Genomic DNA, 22520 nt, shown 5'->3' with positions numbered 1-22520 from the left:
AGCGCGCTTGCGTACTATACTCTGGGGGTCCCTCACTCTTAGGATGAACAGTCACCCAACTGAGGGCCCGTTGAGATGACTCAAACCCAGAAATTCTCCGTGAAAATGTTACAGACGAAGAAATAGAAAATAAAATCATGCAAAGAGATAATAAAACACGTACAAACTTGGCTCTTTGTTAAGCCCGGTACCAAAGATTGAAGAAACATTCAACGAAAGGAAACAAGGGAAACAAAAAGAAAACATGCCCGAAACGAATAATGAACACCTAGACTTCATCACGGTGAATACCACCCTCCCAACCCTCCCCCTCCCCCTTCTCGCCACGCGCAAGCCCGTCCTCACCGAGCGTCTCATCCTCAAGCCCGTCAGCCAAGACGACCTGCCCGCCCTGCACGCTATGCGCTCCCAGCCTGAGGTCATGAGGTGGGCCGTCGCCGGCCGCCCCGACGCGGACCTCGACGAGACGCAGGCCTGGCTGGACCACAACCTCCCGCCCAACGACGCGCACAACTACAACTTCACCATCTGCCTCCGCTCGACGGGTGAATTCGTCGGCCTCGGCGGCGTCAAGCGCATCGGCCCCAGCAGTCCCGGCCTGCCCGGCGGCGAGCTGGGCTGGCCCGAGATCGGATACCTCTTCTGCAAAGAGGCCTGGGGCAAAGGGTACGCCACCGAGTTCCTGCGGGGCTTCGTCGGCGCGTGGTGGTCCCTGCCCCGCTCCGCTGCGCCTGCGCTCCGGGTTGAGAGGAGCGTCGTCGGGGAGGAGACCCGGCCGTCCCAGGAGCAGCCCGGGTCCGAGTCCGAGTCCGAGGTGAACGGGGCGGCCGTGGTGGCGGTGGGGGAGATCCTCACCGCCGTGACGGAGCTGGACAACTTGCCCAGCCAGAAAGTCTTGGACAAGACGGGCTTCCAAAAGCTCAAGGTCTGGACGGAACGCGATGAAAAGACGCAGGAGACGACGACGCTTGTCGGCTATAGCATCGAGGCGCCGAAATAGGAAAAACCCCAACCGCAATACGATAATCGGAACGGAACACTGAAGATGAAAGAGAAAAATGTGGGAGAGCAAGGAGATTCACCACTGACCATGCGTCGTTCGATTAAACCGCCCACCCATCCCTGGGCTCTTTGCGGCGTTCAGCTCCAGATGGGTGCGTTGCCGCAAAACCTTGTTGGTCTACCTTATTTAAGTTGGCCAAGATTTTTTTTGGGAGGCTCGGCACCACCTCAACATGGGGCATGCCCGGGTTTTCTAGCTCTCGAATGGAATTGAGAGCGCCGTAATGATGGGGCCAGCCAGTACGGCGCGGAGGTCGCAACGAGGACGGCATCGGACACGCGAGACTCGGGGTGGAGAACACAGCTTCGGACAAATTGTGTCGTCCGTGATTCCTCCGATCTCATCGGGGCTAGCACCGCCGATGTTTCCCGGACTCCTTCTCCGGTATATATTAGAACAGATGACGCCAAAATGTTAAAGGCATCTCATCATACAATAGAATCATATAGAGAGACGCTACAGACGAAATCCCACACTGCATCATTCGTGCCGACCCGATCTCAAGTATTGCCGTCGCAACACAGTCACTGTCGTCATCCCTACCACACCAACAACTACTACCCAAGAAAAGACCACCGAAACCAACATGTCGCAACTCGGAATGGCCAACACCATTGCCACTGCTACTGGCGTCCTCGGGTGCGCATGGTGGGCAGGTTAGCAACTTCTCTTCCCCCTTCACCCGCGGGCTCCCACTCTTTCTCTTTGTGCCATCATCAGCGTGAACGACGTCAATTGCTGACTTTTAGTCTAGGCGCGGCGGCATCATTATCCATGTTCAGCATCCCCGCCATTCTCCAAACCAGCGCCGAGCCAGGTCATGCACTGAAGCTGTGGCAACACATATTTCTGAACGGCGCGTCGACCGGCCCAAAAGTAGCGCTCGCCGTTACGCTCTCGCTGGCCTACTCTGCATACGATCGCTACGACCAGGGTGTTGCGTGGAAGCCGTTTGTTGCCGCTGGAGCTTTGAGTCTCGCCATCGTGCCCTATACCATTATCTTCATGTCGTCAACGAACAATGCGCTCATGGCCGGTGCACGGGGCATCGCAACGCTGGGTCTGTCCGAGACCACGGATTTGTTGAAGAGGTGGCAGGCACTCAACGCCGTAAGAAGCATCATTTCCCTTGCGGGCGCCGCTGTCGGTCTGTGGTATACTGCTTTCCAATGAGCGTGAAAGGGTTTGATTCTATCCAAGACATATCAATCGTTTCTGTATAGACAGGGAACCGAGGCGACGGAACGGCGACAGATTCATGTAAGATAAAGATAGTGCTCGAGGTGTGCCGACCAGGCAGATGGTAGGCAGCCAGTGCAACAACAGGTGGTCATCCCATTCCCGTTGGTTGCTGCAGTGTCAGGAAGTGGTAGAAATGGCACTTGGTCGACGCAATGTACAACAGCCGGTCCCTGCAAGCCTTGTTCGTAATCTTTCGCCTTGTGCTCACCGCCAGATCACTGTCCCAAAACCTTGGCTGCAACTGCATCATACATGGCTGCTGCAACAATTAGAATTAGATGGACACGCAGAGTCACCACGGTAAGCCAGGGTAAAGACACTATGCCATGTATTCGTAAGGATGTACAATGCACGGCCGCGGATCACTTTCCGGTTGCTAGCAGCGTTTCTGGAAGTCTGGAAGACAGGACGAGGGTAACGAAAAGATTGGGTGGATTGTCGAACCGCATCTCTGGTGTTTTGCAAATGCGCTCGCCGGGTTCCAGCCTGTCGGGGAGGCAAATTGGTCGCGGCGTAGGTGGACATGGTGACGCTGTCTTGGGAGGTTAGTGAGTCTAGAGTCTAGGAAAAGTAGCTTCTCAGAAGTCGTGTGGTGGAGGGCCGGGGAAAGAGATGAGATGGAGCAGAATTCGACCAGCTTAATGGCGTGTGGCTGGGCAGTTCCTCTTCAGCGTCTGCTGGTTCCCTTTGGCCTTTAACTCTCTTGATTTGCGTATGAAGAGTTCAAGAACAGACGGGACAGCCTGTCGGGTTGCCTCTGGAATAGAGGGTTGCGTGGCTAGGGCCGGCTGGCGGCTGAGCGGGCATCAGCCTCCGCAACAAGGCACATCGCAGCTGGGCATGTCCAGCAGACGGCTCACCTGGGCAGACTTTCAGGCTGCATCCTGGGGGCCGAGGAAACTGGGCATCGGCATCCATGGCTTTCGACGGGCCTCTTTGGTCATCTGGATCATCTGGATAGTTGGGTCCGTTTTGCTGCCCAGCCTCACTTTGCCTTATCTTCTGGAGCCTGGAAGGTAAAGTCAGGAGTATGGATGCCAAATCATGTTGATCAGCTGGTGGGGAGTCGGGGACGCCATGGTCGAGATATTAGGCGTAACCTCGGGAGTTGAACCCAAAACGACGACAGAGTATGGATGCATCGAGATGCCGTGGGATGGTGGTGGTGACTGGTAAGAGAGAATGTGTGTGTGTGTGTGAGAGGTAAGGTAGCTCGTCAGGAATGTGTGCCTATGCAAGTCAGAGGGGGTGGAGCGGTGATGTTCCCAACTAGCGGTCGTGAAGAGGTGAGATTGTCATGGGGAAAAAAGGTACATCGTGAGAAATGGAAGTTACAGGAAGAAGGCACCCTAAGGCGGTACGTACCCGACGGTTAGAGATGCGCGGAAGCCAGGTGGGAGGGGAAAGGTACTTGCAGACACAGCTCAACCACGTAGGTAAGACATGTACTTTTCGAAAGGCAGCCGACGGTCCGGCCCAAATTTGTCCCCGCAAGGGAAGCTGCGCCAGGGTGCACGTGTCAGCCCAACAGCCAAACGTTTTCCCTGTTTGATCGCTATTCTTACCTGCCACTGCCTTGCCTGCCTTGTCCTTCCCGGTCTTGCGCAGCGCTGCTGCATGTACCGCAGTACGGCGCAGACTTAGTTATTGAGCGGAAGCTGTGAAAGAGCCCAGCTACGTAAGGTAAGAACAACCAGGCGGATCCATTGCTTCCCGCAGCTCGGTTCTGCCTGACGGGATGGAAAGTCCATGTCCAAGGGTAAGGTAGGCAAGGTAAGTTGGTAAGGTATGTACTTCCTCCCTCGAGTCCCTTCCTTCCTTCCTTCCCCCTGGTCCCCCGTCCATCTCACCACAAAAACAATGTACCTAGAGCCCCAGAGCGAAGGCGACCTTGAACCCCCCAAAAATTGCCCATCCGTCCCATCGTGCGTGCGTCTTTGACCCCTCCAACCCCCCAGCAACAACAAGGCCCAAGTACCCTGCCCACCTCATGTTGCAGTCCGAGTACTTTAGTTACATCATCAGCTCACTGCCCGCCCGATCCTCCATCAACCAGCTGCACCGCACTCTCCCGTCGTCGCTTTCGACTCTCGCTCGACCTTGGATTGTGTTTCTTACACACATTCATCCCCTTCATCCACGCTTCACACCCACTAGTCCTCGACCCGGATACTTCTCTCCTGCCACCGGCTGCACTCGCGCGCACCCTCTCGCTCCTCTGGCGCGCATATTGACCGAGTCCTCATCCTGCGCCTACCAGCCTCGACTTGCATCCGCACGTATCCATCCGGCTTTGACTCACGGCTTGGCTTCAGCCTACTTCTGCCTCGCATCTCTCTCTTTCACACTCTCTCGTATGACGATGCTGTGGCGGCGGCCCGCACCCAAAGTACCTTGAGTTATTAGTAGCCGTTGAACCCTCAACTCAACCTTGCCCGCGCTCGCAGTCTTACGCTAGCAGCCTGAACTCTTCTCGAGCCTTTCAATATCAACCGAACTGGACGATAACTTGCGCTCCAAGTCGTTCATAATCCAAACGCCAGCTCGCTCCAGTCACTGCCTGCGAAGCCAAAGCCCTTTGCTTGTCAGCAGCACACGCCACCAAAACCGTTATATTTCTCCATCCCGTCCAATCTCCACACTTTTGTCCCGGACATTCCTGCCCACAAAAACGCAACGTTGATGTAGACTTCGGCCCCGAATGGCGACGGCGACCGCAGAGGCCGACTCCAAAGAGTCCTCTGCTCATCCTCATCCTCAACCTCAGCCGCAACCTCAACCGCAGGCCCAGACACAGGCTCAGAACCCCGATCCAAAGCCATCCTCCCCTTATGGTTATCTCTTTGGCCCAGACAAGGCTCCAACACCGATTCTCGATGCTCTTCTTCGCGCTATCGCCCAACACATTGTACGTCTGCGACAAACCCTGGCTTCCTCCACCTCGCTTCCACCCACCCGTGGCCAAATACTAATCGAACCCCGCCTATCTATAGATTCGCGATATTGGCGATAGACATGTTCAAGCCTTGACCCCCCAAAAGCTGGCCGCCTTCTATAAGGCCGTTGGTGGTAACTATGACTGTAAGCCTGAATGCTCAACCTGTGCAAGGCACTCCATGCTGACGGCTCGCCGCCATAGCCCTATTTGTCGATATGCCATTTCCCGCCATATCCTACATTTGGCAGGTCACCGGCTGCCAGCACTCCATGCAGCCCTCCGACAACGACTTCGACGCCCCTTCCGTCCCAGCCTTGACCCTTCGTGGCTTCGTTCGATGGGAGTCGATCGAGATACTGCTGAGCCCCGAGGAACACGTACCTTTCATCCAGCAGGCCGTCAAGAGCTGGAACCTGAAGCATCCCGAGACGGGCGAACCCTTCCCCCCAGATCTACCCGCAGATGCTCTGCCCAGCGAGCCAGACGCCGGAATCGAGAAATGGCACAAGAAATGCGCTGAAAAACTGAGGAAGGCAGCAGTGCCAGACGAGGAGCCGGCATCACCAAAGACTGCCCCTGCTCGCCCAGCAGAAAGAGACGAGCCGAGAGTGAAGGCAGCATACGTGCACGTCCGAAATCCCTACCCGCCCAAGGGATCACCGAAGCCCTCACCTCCGCCTCGTGGTCCTCAGGCAGACTACTTCGTTCCGCCAGGCCGACCACCAGTTGCTTACAGCCATGTTCCTGGGGGTCACGCCGCGAATCGGTACCCCCCATCTCGCCTCAATATTCCCCAGAGGACCCCAGACCAAGATCGATTCCGAGGACAGAACTCTCCTGACGACCGTCGACGCCGTAGCTTTTCCGACTACCCGTCTCCTCCACAGGATCCGCACGCCAACCCTGAGCACTTGCATCCCAATCGACCGCCCATGCAACCCCGCCGACACAGCCAGCCTCGACATTATTCTTCGTCCTCAACGTCTGATTCCGAGGACGCGGCGAGTCCGCGATCTAAACGTCGCCCTCATACACATCATTCAAACGAGCCGCCACCACCCGGTTTCCGTCGTATGGGCGCTCCCTCGATACCCCAGCCGCCACCTGTCACTCGTGTACATCGTGCGGAATTAAGACCAGAGGATGCAAGGCGTCGTAGTATTCCAGTCGTAGATGGCATCAGGGAAAAAATCAGCGAGAAAGTGGCGTCCATTCTTCCCACTGGACGACCACCAGAAAGACATCGAAGCACCTCCGGTCGTCGAAGCGATCCACCATCTCGCCGAAGCCGAGAGCACTTGCCTTCATCTAGGCTCAACCGCAGTTGGCCCGATATTGCATCGGAGGACTCGGAAGCTTCAGACTCGGAAGAAGAGCGCCGCCGCCGATTCAAAGCCCGAGAACGTAGGGAACTGGAAGAAAGAGAGCAACGGGAAAGGGAGAGAGCTAGAGAGAGAGATCGCGGTCGAGAGCGAGACCGTAGACGCGAAAGAGAAAGAGAAAGAGACCGTGACAGAGACCCAGAACGCGAGCGTGACCGTGACCGCGTCGTGAATTGGGAGAGAGAAGAAGATATGGAGGCTCGTAAGCGAAGGGAACGGCCGGTCGTGCGGCCTGAAGCGACACGCCGAACGAGTAGCCATGCGGATGTGGACCGCATGCGAGGAAGGCCTGAGCCTCCATGGGATCCTCGGGATCCCCGCGATCGGGAACTGAGAGATGATAGAGAAAGAAAGCGATGGAGAGAGCGCGGGGGAAGCCCGGTCATCTCTGGCGTTGGGGGGCGACAATACCCAGCTCCGCCGATACGGAACTAATCTCATCATGAGGCGCACTGGGTTTAGCGGGTTGTTTTGAGCGATTTGATGAGTTTTGAATTTCGGATGGGTAATTCAGTTGGGCATAACGGCATTTCCACTTCCACGTATGTACGTACACCTGGCTCCTCTACCGAAAGAGTGCACACAGGGCAATGAGACATGATATCACTACATCGGCTCGCGATTTGTAACATTTTTCTGGTTGATCAACATAGGTGACAGCTTAGGTACACATACAAGACGCCTATGCCATTTTGGCGTTATTTCCACTGCCTTCCCAATGCCATCACTTCATCATCACTCCCTTCATCTCCAAGCAAATTCAGTTCCTTCCGTCAATAAAAGCCCTTTGGATCAGATACCTTTGCGTTCCAATCATTGATAGTTGCGACGGGGGATTCCAGTCATGTACTTGAGCTTGGAGGTCCACTCAACACCAGTGGGAGGCCAGGTAGGCTCCGAAACGTAGTCTCCATCGTCCTTATCGGCGTCGGGCATATCCGAGTCGTGACTGTCGTAGTCAGGCTCATCTTCAGCCTCCTCAAGCTCAGTCTCTCCATCCTCCTCCATGTTCTCAGAGTTCTCGGGAGGCATGTCCCACGAGAGAAACGCCGAAAGGGGTTCACTGCGATGAACCGGGCCTGGAATCGAGGACTGCATGTTACCATGGGTTGAATCGTTGCTGCTCTCGGAGACGTCGCTGACATGTCCATGGTCGGTGCTCAGGCTCGATGACGAAGGATGAACATGACCCGCATCCGACGACTCGTCGCCCTCGGAGACGTCGCCATAATTGCCAGGGTGCGGGCTCATGCTCATCGGCGAAGGATACGCATCGCCGGGGCCCGACTCGCTGCTGCTGTCGGAGACGTCGTCGTCATCGCCACCGTCGGAGCTCATGAAGACGTCGCTCGCGTCAAAGAGCTGCTTGTTCTTCTCGTTTTCGCGGACAAGGGCGCGGAACTCCTTCTTAAGGCGGCTGCGTCTCTTGCGCCGGGCGATGGCGTTGTCGTTCTCGTCGTCGTCGGTCCAGTCTGAGCAGCCGGCGAGGGGGGAGAGCTCGCGGCTCACTTTTCTGTCCTTGAGCTGCTGGCTGTTCTTTCCCTCTTGCTTCTTCGACCTTTGCGCAAGCTGAGACTGGGACTCGGTCTGGGTCTCGGTCTGAGTCTTGGGATGAGTACCATTTTCATGCTCCGCGAGCTTCTTCAGGAATGTGTCGATGTCCTTGATGAAGACTTGAAAGTCTCCCAGCTTGTGCCGGTCCTCGAGCCTCGCGGGGGCGACCTCCTTGCCTGCGCCGGTGAAGGTCAAGGGATTTTCGATGGACGTGCGGGTTTTCTTCTCCGAGTCTTGAGGTCCTCCTCCTCCTCCTCCGTTGGTTCGGCTGCGACTGCGGGCTTGGCGGCGGGCGACGCGGGCGTGGTAGGGGCACTTCTCGCCGTCGCGGGTGACGATTCCGTCTTCCTCCTTGCAGAGGGGTGAGGCCGAGCCTTGGGCGCACTTGTGGTAGAACAGGGCGCTGAGGACACAGCCGCAGGCTGTGTAGTATTTGTAGACGCGGCGACACATCTTGGGCTATTGGTATTCGTATACTGCAGTAATTTTGTCAAAGGGCGATGGGTACTATTTGGTGAATCAAAACAACTTTTTTGCCCTTGACTTCGACTGCCTGGTTTCGTATGCTGATCCTGTATCGTTTTTTACGGAACGTTTCGTGGCGAGGCAAAGTGTTTCGTTTTTTGCTGGAGTGAACAAAGTGGATAAGGTAAACAAGGTGAAGGTATCGTGAGCAAAGGCCGAGGTGAATGCTGGCAAAACCTAGTAGTTGTGAGCTACTTCCCTTTTTGGAAATAATACTTCTTTCCACACCTGGAAACGACTGACCTTGGATTCGGAAAAGGCTGGCTGACCAAGAATAAGGTGAAAGAATGGCGGCAGTGAATCACACTTTGTCGATTTACCCTCGAAGCAACTGGTTCACCTTTAGGTTGGGGCTTGGATCACCACTCGCCTTTTTTGAAGGTGAAAAAGAGAGCGGTCAAAGGCCAGACTAAAAAGAGAAGAAAATTGAGAGGTACAACTGGTGGAAGGAGGAATAAGGCACAAGATTGAATATTGGGCCCTCCTTTTGCGCCTGAGAGGCTTCTCACCATCGAGGGACGCGGGCCCATTGTGTTCAAGGCAGCGCTCAAAGACTTGGAAGGTAGTATCTTGGGACGAATTTGAGGCAGAATGCTTCTGCTAACTCTATCATTAGTTATTAAGTAAGGGAACTATAAAAAATCTGAAATATGTCCTCTCTAGAGACACCGAAGCCATAAACCAATCCCTAGAATTCCGATATTCAAGATCCAGCCCCTTGTGACGTTTAATGTTTAATCCTCATGACGGATATGGAAGTGAAAGGAGAGGCGATGTCCAGCTCTGAAACTGATAGAACCCGTCTAGGGGATATCTCGCACCTCTTGCAGCTTGAGAATCAACTCATTTAGGATCTCACCTTCTGCCCCCTTTCCAGATCCCCTCCCTGGCTCTCCTCGTCCTCCTTACTCGTATCGTCGCTCGTAACCAATCTCTGGTCCGTGACGTGCTCCTGTTCCAAGCTGTACTTCTTGACCGTAACGCTGATGAGCATGCAGAAGCCGCCAAACGCAATCAAGCTAATCCAAATCGCCCGCAGCGCATCGCAATACGCCTCCACCAAGTCCGCTCTCATCGCATCGCCCTTTGGCATCCTCTTAATCACCCCGACCACAATCGTCGCGTCGCGCGAGTACTCCTCCGCAACGTCCGCCAGCGAGGGGATATCAAGCAGCCTGTTGCGGAACGCATTCTGGAAAATAACGCCCGAGACGGCGACGCCGACGGATTGTCCAAACGTGCGCAAGAAAGAATAAAAGGCGGCGGCTTGCCCGTTGAGGGCGGGCTCGCAGGCGGCCTGGATCGAGAGCGCCATGGCCGGGAAGAGCATGCCCGTGCCGAGGCCGATGGGAATGTTGAGCCAGATCCAGGCGGGGACGGAGGTGTCGGGGCGCATGAGGCACATGAGGCCGGCGCCAAAGGTGATCATGACCCAGCCGGCCCAGAGGGACCAGCGGTACCGGCCCGTGACGCCGGCGATGAGGCCGACGGCCATGGCGGAGGGTGCGACTGTGAGACTTTCTGGGAGGGCGGCAACGGCGGAGACGACGACGGAGTAGTCCTTGACGGCTTGGTAGTAGAGGACTGTGAAAGAGGAGTAAGCTTGGGGACATCCTATGAAAAGGGGTAGAGATAGGGGAAGGGGGGTTGCTTACCAAGGAAGTAGAGAATCGACCAGAGAATCATGCCATGGAAAACGGTCATGATGTAGTTGGCAACCATGGTCCAGTTGTTGAAGATGCCCTTGTCGATCATGGGCACCGGCGCAAACTTCAGCTCCCAGAACCCAAAGGCCACAAGAATGAAAACGCCCAGAATCATCGGCAGCAGACACCTGAAGGAGGCCCACTCATACATGACACCGCCCGTCGAGATGCCAAACAGGAAACTCGTCGAGCCCGCCGTGAACAAGAAGCTCCCGAGCCAGTCAAACTTCTTGAGCTTGGTCCCAATGTGACCGGGCACCTTGGCCTGCTTGAGGAAGAAGAAGATCATAACCGCGCCGATGGCGATGATGGGAAGATTGATCCAAAATATCCATCTCCATGAGATATTCTGCGCGAATCCGGCGCCGATCAGGGGCCCCGTGACCGTACCGACAGACCAAACGGCCGACAGGAGCGAAAACCATTGGCCCCGCACAGCGAGCGGGACGAGATCCGTGATGATAACCTCCGTGAGGGCGAGGATCCCCCCGCCGCCCACGCCCTGGATGGTCCGCCCCGCGATGACGACGTGGAAGTTATTGGCGAGAGCGCCGACGATGGAGCCCACGGCGAAGAGCAGGGCTGAGACGTACACGAGGGCCTTGCGCCCGAAGATGTTGCTGAGCCCGGCAACGGTGGGCTGTAGCACCGTGCTCGCGAGGAGGAAGCTCGTGCCCGACCAAAAGGCCTCGAGGGCGGTTCCGCCGAGGGCGACGCTCATTGTCGGGAGGGCGACGGAGAGGGTTGTTGCGTCAAAGGCGACGGCTAAGGCGATGGCGCAGAGGGCGCTGAAGGCGAGGAGGAACTCCCGTGAGGGTTTGAAGACGACCTTGCCATTTTGGTCGATTTGGGTGGTTTGTTTTTCCAGCACCACTGCTGGTGTTTCTGTTTGTGTTGCAGACATTGGTAGAAATGCGATTGTGTTCGAAATCCGAGGTAAAAAGGGGTCACCACCGGATCTGACTTGTCTCTAGCCAGCGGTATGTTTTCTTATTGGACTGCGATAACAAGATGAGTTCTCTTGAACCGATATTGTGAATCAGTCAAGGGCCTTTGCCATAGCCTTATATGACATTCAATGTGCCCAAGCCAAGGCTAGATTGGCCATAAATGAAATTTCGCCCAACAGGCCCGCTCCGTTGGGAAGCCTTACGCCGGTGCGGCTCAACCACCGTCGAGGTCACGTTGGTAGGGCGCCGTGAATGGCATCATTGACGACCGAGTGCGAGCCGGCCGGCCTATCATTACGTCTGTACTGATTCACCATCCACGCAAAGTCCGAGCAAGTCATCATCTCTCCGCCGCCGAGGAGCCAAGTCCGCAAAAGTGCAAGGCATGAGAGTAGTCCGGCTGGGTCTGTACGACCGGATTAAGCACCGGCTTAGGAACGGGTGTGGTGTTGTTAGCGCAAGTTTCGTTGGTTCGTACGTGCTATAGCAGGTGAGTCGGCCGAAATATTATGCCGAAGGGAGCGGGAGGCTGACCGGCATAACGTTCGGGTGTTGTGGGGCCTAACCCGGCTGAAGGATCCGATGCACTGGCCAGCACCTTAAAGTCGTGATGCGGTTATTTCCCCCTACGCATACCTTAGTAAACGATTGCGAAAAGGAGAGAAAATGCCAGTTGATGGTCAGGAGGTAGAAGTTGGAACCCTTTGCGGACAGGACAAGATCTGCAAACAATTAGCGGCTCGCGCCATCGTGGGTGATGGCATTCCACTCCTCTAAACACCCTGAGCAGCATCTGGGACAATACACTGCCGGGTCCTCACTCTGGTAAGTCAGGCTTGCTTTATCGTTCAGGTATCCGGATTCACCCGACTCTTACCCTCAGCATCTTGAAATTTGGTCACGTCGGGGTTTTGGGCGAAGGAGAGCTCAGCCGGTGCTGACGTATCTCCTGATCTTCTACGCCCAGGTGACTTTCAAGCAAGTACACGCCCGGCTTGTGACCGGCTATCTCCGAGGCGGTACAATAACCAAATGTGATTGGTCTGTCAGATCAGAAATGGGCATTTGCATCAAGGCGTCCAGCTCGGGCTTTTCGGGGACAGGGGAAATTCACCAAGTGGGGACTTGAATCATTCACCAGATATAATGTGTCGTCTTCTCAGGCTGTCTGATGGAGTGACTGAATGACAGAGGCTACTCTTGCTCAAGTCATACCGTGACAGCAGTTCTCAAAGCTTCAGAAATGGCAGGAGTTTTCAAAAAGTCGCTTTCGGAGCGACGTCAAGGCTCGCTTGTCCGGAAAGTCAATGGGATCGCCCTGGCATTTAGGTATCCAGACAGCCGCTTAGCCGAAGGGCCGTGAAGTGAACGCCCGCTGTGAATTTTGCCCAACGTCCAAACGGCCTGGCCTAATTGGCAGGATGTTTTTGAAAGTCTTGCTACCTGACGAGTAACGCTCCTCGAATGTAAGTAGGGTAATGGCGAGAGCGGTCGTATATTTTCATGGTATTAAGCAGGCGAATGCTGTTTAATTCGAAAGAGATAACACTTCGCTAGCCCCACTGCCGCAAATTGACTTCTCAACGAACTGGCATATTTCCTCAGATCTTGTGTTTGGCCGCCTTGTTGGTGAGATTCTAGCAGGATCGTCCGATTTATGAAAAGTATAATCAAAGCCAAATTTGCCAAGAGCCACAGAGGCATCCATCGGTGGGCAAAACTAAGTGTCAAACTTGTCAGAGGAGAGGTTGACCTGTGGACGAGAAATTCTCCGCGCATCCCGGCGGCGTTCCGGCAAGTCCTGAAGTTTGACTAGAGAAAGGTCTGCCCACCCTCCCGTATATCGGCTTCCAGGAGCAGCAATTCTCGCTCAGAGCTGACTCTGCGCCCCCTATGACGAAACTTGACTAGGCGACGAAAGTGTGCAGTTCTGAACCGATACGCTCGGTTTTCTTCCATCAACACAATTTCCTGATTGAGAACATGCGCCAAAAACCTCGTTTAACAGGATGCCGTAACATGGGAAGCCGGAGAAGGCCGCCATGGGTCCCTAAGCTTAGGCAGTCCTAGTAACCTTGCGCATCCTCGCAAGCCTCCACGACCCTGACAGATTGACAATGTCAGCCGAAAGAAGGATTTGGGGCCCCAGGACCTTGAACCCCGCCGGCGGGTCGTTCATGTGCGAGTTCTTCGGAACGAATTTGATAGTTGCCTTGGCGTCGGGGTACCGTTGATGTGTGAACATTCAGACCACAGCTGTCTGGACTCGTAGATCTTAATCGCACTCATTCAAGACTCATGCCGTGTTGCAACGCAGCTAGACAATTTCTATCGTGTTTTCGCGCACATCGAGCCCATCTTACTCAGCGCTTCGATAGTTTGCCCTTCAATTGGATCAAATTAGCAATGACTTCTCGCTGTACCTGGTTAATGAAAGAAGTCGCGCGCTGGAGACCCGCCCTCGGACCCTCGAATAAGAAACTCATAGTGACAGATGTCAAACGGCATAGGCAAGTTGACAGCGGGGGGATACGGGATACGGGATTGAGAGCGTTGCTGCATCGGTGCGTATTCTGATGCATGTCAATATGTACGGCCATCCCAGTATGCCGTCAAAGTAGGTCAGCGACCCACGCTGACGATTGAGATGGACGAAAGGTGACAGTTTGTTGAAGTCAGAAATAAGCTCGCCGCCTCCTCGACGTTGGAAGTGGAGAACTGGTAGATCCTAAGATCATCGTAGGGATCCACTGAAGACAAGCAAGCAGCAAATGGATGATCCTCGCTTCCATTAGTGCAGTTTACATAGTAAGCAAGCTGGTACCATGTACATACATACACCTCCCATCAACATACATCCTTACTTGCCCAAGACATCCAAGAAGAAAAGAAAAGAAAACAACAACAACAACGACGACACGAGTGTCAAATCTCTCATGGAATTTGATAGCCCGGGATTAACCTCTTTCGGGCATCGCCGTGATCGTTTTTGACATATCAAGCGGACGTACTCGTGTGGATCGAGACGCGTCGGCGTTATATCACGGCGCTACTCAGAATGGACGACCATCACGCCACAAGATGCCGAGCGGGTTTCTGCGTCTTTCCACGGACTTCACGATTTCGATTCGAGTCTGTTTCCATCACTGGAGTCAACAGGGCTTTTGACTCTACGTCGTGAATCCCGACAACCACGACAGAATTTCCTCATTAGGATGCCCATGATCGGATGAAACGATCCCATCAGCCACGATGACGAATGGCTAAATTTGCTTCGCGCCGTCAAGTGTCGCGTGTGTGTGGACAGCCACCCGACAACCAGGCCGTCGGAACTGAAGATTCAGCAAACACTGATCTACGTCTGCCATTCGACTCGTCAGCAGCAATGAAACCCTGTCGACCGTAGGAACCTGCTTCGTGATATCGAGGGACTAATTAGCCCGCCAGCGGCCCGCAGAGTGTAGAACCGCTTGCAGGTTGACGTGCTCAGCCCCGCGGAATTCGAAGATTGGCCATATCCAATGCTGACAGCCTATCTGTCGTTAATTGGCTTGCTTCCATTCTGGAGCCGGAGTCGGAGCCGAGTGTACGATGCCAGAGCAAGAACCCTTGCATCAGAATCAGTGATAACCAGTACCAACGGCGGCGCGTCATCGCGATCAGACTTCGCCGAATTCTTGGTATGAACCATTTGCGTTTGATTGTTTAGATTGACAGTACTCTCAACGGCTTTCTAGTGGTCCGTCACGCGAACCTTTTGCACGGCAGTCGGTGAAAGTGCCCTACGAGGCCACTACCACGATGCAGAGCACATACGCACACACAGTCGCTGACACCTGTCTGAGGTGCCATCCATCGACCGGCTTGCCGAAGAGCCGGGTTCTTCCCTACATGATCGACACAAGGACCCCAGCCGTTGACCACCTCTCACGGTACATTTCATTTGCCGTCTCAAACAATGTGCGCACGAGCGGATGGGACCACCCTTGGTCACCAACATCGACGAATCGTCAGGGCTTAGCGGTGCATGAAACAAACCTTCCGAAAGACCAGACAGCATAGGCTACAAGCTGTCCAATGCTAAGACCACCGAGATCGCCCTCCACCAACGGCGCGGTACTGATTGATCATTTTGAGCTCTTGCTATTTGCCAACGCGTCAAGTTGCTACCACAGAGTTTCGTAGAGCGTCCCATCGGTGATCCAGCCCCTCCGCTGTTCTTTCTCCGAGCAGGCATACAGCATGTTAGCTCAGCCTTAGAGGTCCGTATTCCAATGAAGGATATGTGGTTCATCGCTATGACATAGGAGCTTCTACCCCTCCATTCCGCTACCTGTCTCTGTTGTCTTCTCTTATTGTGACTCGACGATTGGCCTCGGGACTTTATGCTTTTGTTCCGAAATCTCGTGAAAAAGAGCTTGACCCCTCACAGCTCGCCTTCGGAGCAGCCTCCTGCACACTGTTCTACAGATTTCCTTTGCAGTACCAACACTGCCCAATACGAATATGGTGAATACGGGAAAGCCCTCCGGCGGCTGCAAGTTGTGCAGAGCCAGGAGGATCAAATGTGATGAGGGGAAGCCATTCTGCATGAGATGCAAGAAGTCGCGGCGGCAATGCCCAGGTTACCGAGATCCGTTCGAGGCCAACATTCGCGACGAAACGCAGGCGGCTATCAAGAGATTCAAGAAGTCTAGAGGTGAAGAGAGTTCTGACGAAGAAGGCAAGAATATCGCGCCCGTTTGCAACAAGCAGTGCTTGAAGACGGTTGCTGGTCCGAAATACAAAACGTTCGATTACTCGAATCCCGGCGCTTTTCCTTATCACAATGACGACGATTCGACCGAAGAAGACGAAGACATTCCGGCGTCCATGTTCAATTCGCTGGATGAGCAGGCATCTTGCTACTTCCTCTCGGAATTCATCATTGTCCCGTTTACTCCCACGGCCCGAGGATACTACCGGTTTCTCCCTCGATTCCTGAGCGGAACGAACGTCTCCAAATGTCTTTCCCAAGCTTACAAAGCTGTCTCTCTGGCTGCGCTGGCCAGCCGCCGTACGGTAAATGCCAGTGCCGCTCTGTTCCATGCTCAGGGCCACTATCTAAGGGCAGTCCGGGCCGTCAACAAAGCTATAATGGACCCAGGAGAGGTGTTGAATGACCAGACTCTTGGGGCCGTGCTTATGCTGGCTTTCTACGAGGTGAGTCTGTTAGTGTGAACATTTTATAAGACTTCACGCTAACAAGCGGAAGATTTTGACATCTTCCCGAGACTCTATCGCCGAGTACACCAACCACATGAAGGGTGCGGCAATCATCGTCAAACTAAGGGGTCAAAAGGGTCTCGAGACACCGGAAGGCGAAGAGATGTTCGCAATCACCCGGAACCAGTGCCTCTCAATTCACTGTCTTCCAAACTCTCCCGAAGTATCCGAATTCACATGGCTTCTGCATCATGAATGCCGTGGTCGTATGCAGCACGCCATCGCTAGCATGGATATCCAGAGCAGTCAAATTCGACAAGATGTTGATCGGGTTCTCGGAGCGGGGGATCGCAAGCCAGAGACAATCCAGAAGGTGCTCGATGCCCTTAGGCGTGCACAAGCGTTGGAGGCTAAATTCCGCAAACTCAACAATGATCCCAGCCCGCAGTGGAAAGTCGATACGGTGGAGTGGATACTGGAGCGATCCGACGACGAGCTCGATACGACCCCAACGTTCCCAGGGCCTGTTTACGGGTTCTTCAACTTGCCTCTCGCAATCTTGCATGTGGCCACATGGTGCTGCCATCTGATGCTCACCACAACAATCCTGCGGTGCATGGCCTGGCTTGTGTCCCCCGACGACTACCGGATGGGAGAGGAGTATGAAGAGCTGAAACGCTCGGCCATTCTGCGTATTGAGGATACCATCGCTTCAACTCCTTTCTTCTGCAAATGGAATGGCTACGGCGTGGTCGTAGCTCAGTTCCCCTGCGGCAACACCAAGCCAGACGACCCTTTGAAGGGTGCTGCTGGTCTGATGGTCTTGTGGCCCATGGTCACGGCTTGCAGCAGCGACTTTGCGACTCCCAGACAGAGACGCTTCCTGAGGGGTCGTCTCAAGTATTTGGCAGAGGTCGCCGGAATCAGGCAGGCCAATGTTTTCTACAATGTAAGCAGTGAAAGCTACCCCGGGAGCCCTGCAATTTGCTAATGAGCATGCCAGATGCAAGACATCTCTTCTCCATCCCGAGAAATCGAGCGAGACCGCAGATCTGGCGTCCATTCATCTTCTGGGGCGGACGCCTTGCTAAGCATGCCCTTTTGATATCACACAACACGTACAGACGAGATGAAACGGTCATTTCTTCCTACAGCGAGACGAGGCCAGCGATTATTTCAACTTTCCACATCCTTCATTCAAATCACATATTTTTACAGTGCCAGCGTCAGCGACTCTTACATTCCTTGAATTTCGAAAACTGTACAGGATTTCCCTCACGTTGCTATGATTGTTACGGCCAAAGTTGCAGTTGGTGCGGTGTACATCATTCGAGAGGCGGCCTCTGGAGGCTCCGCTTCCCGCGCGGTGTTGATTTTCTAAAGACAGATGTTTTTTGTTGTTTCTTCACGTCTTTCGGGTCCATGCGGGTTTCTTTTACATCATCAAGCGCTCGTTTCATGCCTCGTTGATTCCAATTTCGTTAAATGTAAGCGGGGAGCGTAGCGTAGGATTTGGTCTCATTGTGTTTCTTCTTATTTTATTGGGTTTGGGCGGGTTAAGTAGGGTAGGAAAGCGATAGGCTTAGATGACTGAGCACGACTTCACGACGATTAGCATGAGTTTGATGTAAGGGCAAACTTTTGTTGCCTGTCCAGGAGACTGAGATCCCTCAGAATTTTACAGATGACATACTATGCCCAAGACGTATCCCACGCGTGACATTCCAGGTCCTACCTCAATCTAGCTTCAGAAAGGAGACAAGGTAAACCGACATGGCCAGCCACATACAAGGCGTATCCGTGGGGAAAGTTAGCATTCCCAAAACGCCAAACATTCTGTTATCCAACAACTGTGAACCGATACATCACCAGCCTCTCCCAACGATATCTTTACCACAACTCTCGAGCAACACTCACTCACCTCCCACGCCGCCCAACACCGATCCTCTCCTCCCTCGTCCGTCCCCCGCGGCCCCCATCCCCCGGCGTGGGGGTAGTCTGCACCCCGCCGCCGCCGCGCCCGCTCTGGCCCCTCTGCGCCCTCATCATCTCCTGCTGCCTCCTGAGCAGCTCCCGCTGCTGCACCTCGTCGTACTCCAAGCTGTCGTCGACGTCGACGTCCGCCGTGAGCATGCTATCGTCGTCTAGACTCTGTTGCTGCTGCTGCTGCTGCTGTTGTTGCTGGAGGCGTTGCATCTGCTGCATCTGGTGGATCTGAGCTTGCGTGTACCTCTGCTGGGGATGCTGCGGCGAAGATTGCTGCTGCTGCGGTACGGGTGACGAGAAGGGATGCTGCTGGTGCTGTGCCTGTTGCTGCTGGAGGATCCGCTGCTGCTGGAGCTGCTGCTGTTGGGCGGCGAGGGCGGCTTGGTGTTGTTGCTGCTGCTGCTGGGCCTGGACGAGGACCTGCCTTTCTCGGACGATGGCCTCGCGGGCGCGGCGGTCTTCGTAGGAGGCGATGTCCTCTGCCGTTATGGCGAGGGTTGTTGCGGGGCGGCGGAGCATGACTTGTGTGTGTGTGAGATGGGGCTGGTGTTGTTTTTTACTGCTTCCCTTCTGCGCGGCCTTTTTTTTGACCGGAGATGTGCGATGAGGCGGGGGGTTTCAAAGAGGCGATTCAGTGGGGGAAGGAATGCGCGAGTGAGTGAGTGAGTGACAGGCAGGCACCCGTTTGAAGTGAGCGCGGGATTGTGGGGGCGGGAGGTGGCTTAGGGTGCCGTGTGTATGTGATGAGATGTGATGAGTGATGTGAGGCCGGTGGATGATGGAGCTGTAGCCGGGCAGGAAGAGAAGAGGGGGTGCCTGGCTCGATCCTTTCTGCGGGATGAAGGGTAGTAGACTGATGTCCCGGAGCTGAGAATTCGGGAGCGTTGTATCCGGGGGGAATGAGAGTCCGTCCAGAGGCGATGATTGATAAGGTAGCCTAGAGTCGTGGTGTTGTGTGAGAAGTGATGAGTGAGCGTCGTCGGATGAGTCCGTCAAAGTGCCAAGTGAGTTCGCGGCACGGGGGTGCAGCTGAAGACGACGACGGGGGCGGAAATCTGCAACGGGATGTGATGCGATGGTATGCAAGGTACGTAAGTACGTAAACTCGGTGAATCGGTTCGTGGGGTCGGTGCGTTAGTTTCTCTCTATGTAGCTGAGAGAATGTCGTGGAGCTGATATGCAAGTCGAGTCGTTGAGATTTTGGGTTTCCTCTTTTGCTAAAGTTCAGCGCGACCCTGGCGGGACAGGCGACGGCGCGCGTTAAAAAAAAAAAAACATCCATGAATGGTTCGGGTGGGTCAAGGCTCAAGCCGGGGCGATCCGTGGTGGTGGTGGGGGGATGCGTGGGTGCCTTTTTCATAATGGCCGGCGTTCGCTGCAGTGAGCTGGGTCCACTGTTCCGGCTCAAGCGGGGGGGCTCGGCGGCGTTGGATGACGCCCAGGCCCCTGTGCAGGTGGGAGGAGGGCGGTACTGTAACTGTATGCAAGTCAGCCCTAGGGGATTCGAAATATGCATCTCGTTGCGACGTTGCGATGTTGAGTTGTTGGTGCCTGTTTGACAGAAGTTCACTTTGATGATCTTCTTAGGCAAAGGAGATGTCAGTCTCCATGGAATACAGACAGAGGATGAGAGAGGGATTCACAACGCCATACAAAGTAAGTTGGTTGTAACATTACAATACTACGTTAGATACCTAGGTATTCAATTTTACTCTAATCCTGGTTCCGTGCCGGCAGATGTCGCTCAGTAAATGCCCGTAGCATAGACATTCTCCGCCTCCCATCGCAAGAAATCTCCGAGGTCGTGTCCCAAATTGTATCCCATAGGCACAACCTCGGGCTCCCCATCAGAACCTCTCATCATGACCAGGTCCATCATCGGACTAGGCGGCAGGCTTCCGATACTCTCCCGGTTCTGCCGCTTGGGGTGCTGTTGCTGGCCCTCCATCGTCCACCGCCGAATGTTGCACCCTTGCGTCAGGAACTTGGACACGTTGACGTTGCCCTCGTTCCAGAACCCAGTAGGGTGCTCAGCCTTCACAGGAATGGGCAGGTCGCTGTCCCGCGAGACTCTGCCCAAGGACTTTGGCGAGCAGTCCACGGTGGACGCGCGGGACCTTTGTTGCAGCCGCCTCGTCGGCTCATCGGCGTCGCTGGCGAGCAGGCGACCGTGGCTGTCGAAGCCGAAGCCGTCGAACCACGCTGTAAGGTCGGCAATCTCTTCGGCCTCTGTTCTCTGCAAAAAATCTGCGGGGTCTGAGAAGAGGTCGCCCGCGCCGCCGAGGATAGCCATCTGGAAGGCCGTCCAGTCGAGCGTATCATCGGGGTCGATTTTCAGCCCCTTGACGACTTCTGACTTGGGAAAACGTATGTTGCCGTGTTTGAAGGCTGAATGATTGAATGTGAATGGTGTTGATGGGAAAAATACAAAGTCGTCTTCGTCAACGGGTGCGAATGTTCGTGCATGCCTGTTGCTGTGTTTTGCTGATTGGGCTCCCACGTCGGGCGTGGTGACGACTACTTCGGGAATCGTCGGTAACAGCGGCACCTGCGGCCTAGGAAGAAATCTCGCCGGGTTCTTTGCTGGTGGAGGAGGAGCAGCCTGCATCAGATCCTCAGCTTCGTATTCATCCTTGGACACAGGCTTCTTCCTCCGCGGCGACTTTTCTTTGAAAGACAAGTCTCGTAGTGCACTTGGGTCGAGAAGGTCGGGTGGAGTCATAGCCTCAGAAGGCGTGATGGAGGTCTTTGCCCCAGCTGCTCCAATGCGGGAAAGGAGGTCTTGTAGGTGAAAGGGCTCAACGGGCGTCTCGCTTCCATCGGTGCTTACAGTCCTCAGAGTATCGCTCGATCGGCGTGGCTGTCCTTGAGACTCCCTCTCCACTCGTAGTGCATGAAGACGATCCGGTGTAAGAAGTTCATCAACTTCTACTTTACGGAAGAATTGTCCGGTGAGGATGTCGGCTACATCTTCTCCCAGCTGCCACCGGGCAGACTTCTTCGATCTCATCTTGACCCGTTTTGATTTTTTTGACTTTTGTCTCCTCGGCTTCGAGGCAGATGATACCGAGGTGCTCAGCGATGGAGGAGGCAGCGCTGGGGTGCTGTTTCGAGACTGTAGACCCAGCAGTGGAAGGCTTGGTGAGTCAGGCTTCGCCATGTTAGGAGGGGTTGGTGATGTCGACCCGGAGCCCGTCTCGATATGTGACGGGAAAGTTGAAACGGCCATCTTCGCTTCTTCGATTGCTGTTCCTACGGCCTTGAAGGCTTCATCGGTTTCTCTGATGAGTTGCTGGACATTGAGGGACCAGCGGTCCAAGTCGTCGTCTTCTGGGGTAGGTGGAGGGGTCATGGTCTCTCTGAACGCGGGATGTTCTGATAGATCTATGTCGCCAGCCTCTTGAGCCTTGATGACCGCTTCTGTCGACAGTGGTCTGGGCTTTCTGCTTGGAGGTGGTGATAGAGGGGAGATGCAGAGGTGTCGACGTTCGGCGAGACGTTTCGGGGCCGTTGATCGAGAGGGCCTCTCTTGGAGTCGAGGGGAACAAAGAGTGCCATAGCTGGTGTTGGTCGAGGATGTGTCTGTATAACACTCGCAACTGCACAAAGAACTCGACGACGAATGTGGTGATCCCTGTGGGCAAGATGGCCCCTCTGTCGGTATCCTCTTGATGCTTTGTGTTCTTCGTACGAGCGTCTCCTCCCTCGATGGTCTTCTGGGCTTGGGGTTGGATGGACGCCTGACTGGCGCCCAAGACTTTGATTTTTGTTGTTTCCTTCGAGACTTGAACAGTGAAATATCCTCGCTTCCAACAGAGTCTCCGGAATGACGGCGCTCATCTATCGTCTGAGACCGGCGAGGTGAGATAAGCCTCCGTATGCTAAAGCTCGACCGAGACATCCTGTCGAATACTTGGGCGTACAAAGGGAATTCATGCAGCAGTTCAAGAACAGTATGGGTTCACCACG

The 22520-nt window shown here is 54.7% G+C and overlaps 9 protein-coding genes across 9 annotated transcripts; 6 read left to right on the top strand and 3 right to left on the bottom strand.

Moving 5' to 3' along the window:
- Positions 1-244: 244 nt before the first annotated feature.
- CLUP02_13778 (acetyltransferase) lies at positions 245-1000 on the top strand (the record flags this gene model as incomplete). The annotated part of the gene is made up of 1 exon (XM_049292715.1): positions 245-1000. The coding sequence occupies one exon, from the start codon at positions 245-247 to the stop codon at positions 998-1000; it is 756 nt and encodes a 251-aa protein (XP_049149861.1).
- Positions 1001-1649: 649 nt separating this feature from the next.
- Positions 1650-2236, top strand: CLUP02_13777 (uncharacterized protein; the record flags this gene model as incomplete). The annotated part of the gene is made up of 2 exons (XM_049292714.1): positions 1650-1719; positions 1818-2236. The coding sequence occupies 2 exons, from the start codon at positions 1650-1652 to the stop codon at positions 2234-2236; spliced, it is 489 nt and encodes a 162-aa protein (XP_049149860.1).
- A 321-nt stretch (positions 2237-2557) lies between these two features.
- On the top strand, positions 2558-2854 carry CLUP02_13776 (uncharacterized protein; the record flags this gene model as incomplete). Its single annotated transcript, XM_049292713.1, has 1 exon — positions 2558-2854. The coding sequence occupies one exon, from the start codon at positions 2558-2560 to the stop codon at positions 2852-2854; it is 297 nt and encodes a 98-aa protein (XP_049149859.1).
- Positions 2855-4054: 1200 nt separating this feature from the next.
- CLUP02_13775 (uncharacterized protein) lies at positions 4055-7060 on the top strand (the record flags this gene model as incomplete). The annotated part of the gene is made up of 6 exons (XM_049292712.1): positions 4055-4078; positions 4176-4694; positions 4764-4951; positions 4994-5213; positions 5299-5386; positions 5445-7060. 6 exons carry the CDS (start codon positions 4055-4057, stop codon positions 7058-7060), a joined length of 2655 nt encoding a protein of 884 aa, XP_049149858.1.
- A 378-nt stretch (positions 7061-7438) lies between these two features.
- Positions 7439-8632, bottom strand: CLUP02_13774 (uncharacterized protein; the record flags this gene model as incomplete). The annotated part of the gene is made up of 1 exon (XM_049292711.1): positions 7439-8632. The coding sequence occupies one exon, from the start codon at positions 8630-8632 to the stop codon at positions 7439-7441; it is 1194 nt and encodes a 397-aa protein (XP_049149857.1).
- Positions 8633-9551: 919 nt separating this feature from the next.
- Positions 9552-11314, bottom strand: CLUP02_13773 (major facilitator superfamily transporter; the record flags this gene model as incomplete). The annotated part of the gene is made up of 2 exons (XM_049292710.1): positions 9552-10288; positions 10360-11314. The coding sequence occupies 2 exons, from the start codon at positions 11312-11314 to the stop codon at positions 9552-9554; spliced, it is 1692 nt and encodes a 563-aa protein (XP_049149856.1).
- A 4552-nt stretch (positions 11315-15866) lies between these two features.
- CLUP02_13772 (uncharacterized protein) lies at positions 15867-17670 on the top strand (the record flags this gene model as incomplete). Its single annotated transcript, XM_049292709.1, has 3 exons — positions 15867-16562; positions 16615-17514; positions 17569-17670. 3 exons carry the CDS (start codon positions 15867-15869, stop codon positions 17668-17670), a joined length of 1698 nt encoding a protein of 565 aa, XP_049149855.1.
- Positions 17671-18338: 668 nt separating this feature from the next.
- Positions 18339-18713, top strand: CLUP02_13771 (uncharacterized protein; the record flags this gene model as incomplete). The annotated part of the gene is made up of 1 exon (XM_049292708.1): positions 18339-18713. One exon carries the CDS (start codon positions 18339-18341, stop codon positions 18711-18713), a length of 375 nt encoding a protein of 124 aa, XP_049149854.1.
- A 1582-nt stretch (positions 18714-20295) lies between these two features.
- CLUP02_13770 (uncharacterized protein) lies at positions 20296-22452 on the bottom strand (the record flags this gene model as incomplete). Its single annotated transcript, XM_049292707.1, has 1 exon — positions 20296-22452. The coding sequence occupies one exon, from the start codon at positions 22450-22452 to the stop codon at positions 20296-20298; it is 2157 nt and encodes a 718-aa protein (XP_049149853.1).
- Positions 22453-22520: the final 68 nt, after the last annotated feature.

This window comes from Colletotrichum lupini, chromosome 7 (genome assembly GCF_023278565.1).
Source record: "Colletotrichum lupini chromosome 7, complete sequence".
NCBI classification, from domain to species: domain Eukaryota; kingdom Fungi; phylum Ascomycota; class Sordariomycetes; order Glomerellales; family Glomerellaceae; genus Colletotrichum; species Colletotrichum lupini.
This window is presented reverse-complemented; position numbering and strand designations above follow the sequence as displayed.